Raw genomic sequence first — 5660 nt, forward strand, 5'->3', positions numbered from 1 at the left:
ACTCTGCCAAATCAGATTGGAGTCTGGTGTTGCCATCTGGTTTCACCAGTCCTCAGTCAAATCGTCCAACCCATGCTAGCATGGAAAGCGGACGTTAAACGATGATGATGATGATGATTATTATTATTATTATTATTATTATTATTATTATTACTATTACTATTACTATTACTATTATTATTATTATTATTGCTGCTGCTGCTGCTGGCAGAATTCTTAGCATGCTGGTCAAAATGCTTAACAGTATTTCATCAGCCTTGACGTTCTGAGTTTGAATTCCGCTGAGGTCAACTTTGCCTTTCATCCTTTCAGGGTTGATAAATTAAGTACTGTGCCTGTAGTAGAAAGGATTATTATTATTACTTCTACTATTATTATTTTTATTATTATTATTATTATTATTATTATTATTATTATTATTAATTATATAGGTAATGAGCTGCCAGAATTGTTAGCACGCTGGGCGAAATGCTTAACGGTATTTCGTCTGTCTTTACATTCTGAGTTCAAATTCCACCGAGGTTGACTTTGCCTTTCATCCTTCTGGGATCAATAGAATAAGTACCAGCTGAGTACTAGGGTTGATGTAATTGACTACCTCCTTCCCACAAATTTCAGCCCTTGTGCCTATATTAGAAAGGATTATTATTATTATTAATTGTTATTGTTTTTCAGGATGGTTCTTATAATCGCTTTTCTACTTTGATACTGGGCTACAACTAGTAGCCTTAGGTATCAAGCAGCCCTATCCTTGTCTTTTTGCATTCCTTTTAGTCAACCTAATAAGCTAGTGCCCTTCATATTAGTATTATGAGTAGCCTTCAACTTTTTCCTATCCAGGAATTTTATACCCAATATTCTGCATACTATTGTTTGTAGCTTTATTACTTTGAGTTCAAATGATTTATTGCATATCTCTCATAGTACGACCCCCCCCCCCAATATGTTGTCATTATCATCATCATTGTTGTCATTATCATTGTTTAATGTATGTTTTCCATGCTGGCATGGGTTGGACGGTTTGACTGAGGTCTGGAGAGCCAGCAGCTGCACTAGGCTCCAATTTGATCTGGCAATGTTTCTACAGCTGGATGCCCTCCTTAATGCCAACCACTCTGAGAGTGTAGTGGGTGCTTTTCACGTGCCACCGGCACAGGAGCCTGTTAGGGGACACTGGCATCACCCACGTTCAGATGATGCATTTTGTGTGCCACCAGAATGGGAGCCAGTCAGGGGGTATTGGCCACAGCTACAATTTTGGTTTTACTTGACTCAACAGGTCTTCTCAAGCATATCATATCGCCTGACGCATCAGGGGTACTCTTAAATGGGCTGGACATGGAACACTGGCATCAGCCATGGCTGCGATCTCACTTTAGTTGCTGGGTCTTCTCAATCACAGCATATCTCCAAAAGTCTCGGTCTCCTGTCATTGTCTCTGTGAGGCCCAATGTTTGAAGGTCATGCTTCACCACCTGATCCCATGTCTTTGATATGTTTCTAATCAATTATCATCAACATCATCATCATTATTATATCATTGTCAATGTTTTTTCTTTCTTTTCAGTGCGTGATCCTGCATCTGTATTCTTATCAGGTATTCAAGCAGATGTCACTGATAAGTTGCAGCCTTTTCTAGTGGGAAATTATGTTGATGTTAGTAATTTAAAACTTTTTTACATTTTATTTGTTTCTGTTCCTTTGTGTCTCAAGGAAAAAAAAATTGTAAATTCAACTCTGCTTTAGCAATTGCTCTCATCATCATCATCACCACTACCACCACCACCACCACCACCACCACAGCCACCACCACCATCATCATCATCATCATCAATAATGTCGTTATCTTTAATTTCGACATCAATAAAGGTGATAGTTGCTTCATTTGCTAGAAATAACAACCAGATCACATCTTACCATCTCTAAAATGTCGTTGATAATGTAGCCCTTAATAAAATGTTTAAGACAAAAGAGATGGAATGGTCATGAGTGAAATGCCATCTGCAATCATTGATCTGCTGGATCAGGGCTTATCCTATATGTTAAACAATTCTCCCATTTCCATCCCAATATCTGTGTACTTTGATCCAACCTTGAAATTGACATTCCTCAAATAGCATCATATCTCATTCTTCTCGTTTATTCAACTGTAACTATTTTCTGTTTTCAAAGCTACATGCTATATTTCAGTTAAGTCTATGTCATCTTCAAACCATCCAACTTAACTATGTGGTTATAGCCATCCTCCCAGGTGTGTCCTTTCACATCTTTCACACAACTAAATAGGCACTTTCTTTCTAAGTGGTTTATAGTTCTTCACAAATATTTAGTCTTACAATCTCTGGCTTTATTATACTTTAAAAATTAGACTCAGCTTGCCCTTTGGGACCAGAAAATTTTGACCTTGCATCCCTTCTCTTATAATGATGAAAAGAAAATCTGTTGATTCAGCAGATATCATTGTCTCTTTATATTGATAGGTAGGGTGTGTGTTAGTATAAATACACACATATGCATTTATGTATGTTATTGTTTGTGAAGGACAGGATATCAGTAGATTGCACTTGTTAGTGAATTTGGCTCCCCATTGGACAGGGAGCAGTCTTCAATTAAGACAAAAGAAAAGAAAAGAAAGCAACTATTGAACTTTAGCCCTTTAGCATTTAAACTAGCCATATCTGACCAAAATTTTCTACCTGTTTTATGTTCAAACTGACCGGATCTGGCCTCTCACACCTATCTAATAATGTCGTAAAAATCACATTCACATCATTGAACTCACAAAGCTATGAGATAATACATAATTAATTCAAATCAATGTGAATAAGTAAGCATTACATTTGATTGAATAATCTCAATGCTAAAGAGTTAAATAAATTGAACTTTATTAAAATTCATTATAAATTAATTTTTAGAAAAAAATATAGTGGTTGATAGAATTTTAATCAATTTTTCCTTTAGATTTAATAGATTCCTCCAAAATCTTGTTCTTCCACTTCTGGGTTGGAAAATATTTGTTTGTGTGGTTTGTATTTTGACGTTTGAGAATTCACTTGTCATGTAGACTAGATTTGGAAACAGTGTAGAATAGATAACTTGATATTAGCATAATCCATGATTCAGTTGGACAACTTGCCTGGACCGTTGCAGCTCTTCCATGCCAGATATCTCGCTCAAGTGATGCGGTATGAACATCTGGCTTGGGTTTCAGCTACATTGATATTTCACTAGCTGAAATATCTCATCTGTGCACTCCACAACTGTAGATGATAAATGTTTGCCAACTGAATTGGTCGATCTTGGTCATTGACAGTTTGTTGTATCTAGTGATATTCACCATTGATTCAATAAGATTTATTTGCTGAAATGGTTCTTATCCACCATACTGCATACCATGAGTGGTTACATGCTATTTAACCTATGGCTGCAACCCTGACAGGTGATACCACTCCAGGACAAAGTAGACCTGGGCATAGTAATAGTTAAGAGATAGTTTCACACTCCTCAGAACCCTGGAACTCCTGAACCAGAGGCCTAACTGCTGGATACAGTTTAAATTCATACCAAAACATGACATGATATTATAGTCAAATAATTATTTATAAAGATTTTTTTGGTTTTATTCATGATTTCTTTTTATCTAGTAATTATTTTTAATTAGCGGGTGTTAAACGATGATGATGATGAATGATCTCTTTTATATAATTATTTATAATAATCACAATATTCAGATATTCTCATGTTGTGTATTTTGACTGATTCTTTTTTTATATAACTTATATATTTTACATTTTAAAAATTATTCTTATGAACAGCCTGAAGAAGATATTATTCAGACAGCAGATACAAGTACAGCTTCATCACCTCTCATAGACACTGAAAGAACACTAGGTCTTTTGCTTGGACTTCATGCTGGATACCAAGCCCACAGCACTAATCTTTCAGCTGAGGAAGAAGAATTTTCTCATTGGCTTCAATCCGAATTCTTTGCAGGAGGATTACAAATTTTGCAGCCACAAAATCCATTTGAAGAAGAGAAAGGAGAGAGCAAAACTTCAAGTTCATGTACAACTACACCTGGTTAGTTTGTTTCTCTGTCTTTCTGTCTCTCTCTGTATTTCTATCTGTCTTTCTGTCTGTCTCTCTCCATACATAATATACACTAGTAGAAAGACTGCCCTCTGGGCAGTTTTCTGCTAGCTCCTTGATAATATTTTCACATTTGGTTCCCAATTCTAATAATTTTTATATTTCATGTCTATTTCTTTGTATAATAATGACCACTTGCTTAGTAAATTGCTTTCATTATAATCTCTCTTTTTTAAACAAACATCACAGTAGTCCAACAACAAGTTTTACCTTCCCCTCAAAGCAATATAGAGATTTCAATTCAGCAGCCCATCTGTAGGCTTTGCAGTGTGTGTGTGAGAGGGGGGGGGGACATTGCAAACAGTGAATGAAATAAACATGAAATGAAAAACAATTGTATAAATAAAAGGGCATTACTATAGATGTATATGCCCCAGATTTTGTTGCCTCATAACATAACATCCAGAAAAATGGATACTTTTTAACAAAATTTTCTCACAAATACCACTTAGATGTTGTAGCTTCAGAATTTTTCTGATGGAGTGGAGAGAAGAGTTTTGGAAAATTCACATGCTCTGACTTTTTCTTTGGGTATCTTTTAATGAAAATTTATACAAATCCCTTTCAAATGGCATACATAACAGTTATAAAGTAATTTATGGGAAAAATTTTTTCAGGAATTTTCCCCATTTTTTTTAAACCACAGCCTTCAAAATAATGGGGTTGAGAGGGTGGGGCAGCCTTGTATGAAAAAGTTTTGAAGACTTTTTTTACACCCCCTCCCTCATCATCCCACTCTGGACCTATTTTGGCCAATGCTTTTTGCACTTCAAAACCATGGACACACATTCTCTTCAGCGTTAAATCTTCATTTGTGTCAAAATATTTTTGTTGTTTAGAAACCGTGACCTGTTCACTGAGAAAACTTCACAAAAGTGATGTGGCACAAAGTTTTGTCAGTGAACAGCACACACACACACACAAACACACACACACACACATTCATTGCCTTCCATTTGTGTGTATGTGTATCTATGTGTGTGTGTGTCACTGTTGAAGTCGCTCGTCCAACATGTTTGTGTATATATTGGCTTAGTAGTACACTGTTTGGAAACTATGAATAAGGAAAAAAAAGTTACTCAACTTTCTAGGCTCTTCTCACAGTTATCCAACATTCGAAAATTATACAGGTATTCCAAAAAATCTTCATTCAATAAGTAATGTTTTTACATTACATATATATTAATAAAATAAACTGTCGGTTTTCCAAATAGTGAATTAAAACTTAAAAGAGAAAGTGAGAGACTTAGCAAATGAAAATAGAATACTCCGCAGTGAATGCAATGAATATTTAAATTTGGGAGAAATTGGAGTTAAAAAATTCAATAAACTTGAGAAATCAAAATTATAGGAAATTTCTGAGAACATGAATTTATAAAAATATTTCCAGACGGCCAATCCTTTAATAATCGCTTTCTTTTAGTACTTTTAGTAATTGTTACATACCTAATTAATAAGCAGCTTTCTACATCATAGTATAGAGGATATATATATATATATATATATATATA

The 5660-nt window shown here is 35.0% G+C and overlaps 1 protein-coding gene across 4 annotated transcripts in view; it reads left to right on the forward strand.

The window, feature by feature from the left end:
* Window positions 1-5660, forward strand: part of LOC106884435 (E3 ubiquitin-protein ligase HERC2) — a 265512-nt gene that overhangs the window by 95673 nt on the left and 164179 nt on the right. For all 4 annotated transcript variants that reach the window (XM_052973690.1, XM_052973692.1, XM_052973693.1 and 1 more), the window contains exons 22-23: window positions 1568-1656; window positions 3816-4080. In XM_052973690.1, the coding sequence (XP_052829650.1) occupies window positions 1568-1656; window positions 3816-4080 (354 nt within the window). The remainder of the gene's footprint in view (window positions 1-1567; window positions 1657-3815; window positions 4081-5660) is intronic.

Source organism: Octopus bimaculoides, chromosome 16 (genome assembly GCF_001194135.2).
Source record: "Octopus bimaculoides isolate UCB-OBI-ISO-001 chromosome 16, ASM119413v2, whole genome shotgun sequence".
NCBI lineage: Eukaryota > Metazoa > Mollusca > Cephalopoda > Octopoda > Octopodidae > Octopus > Octopus bimaculoides.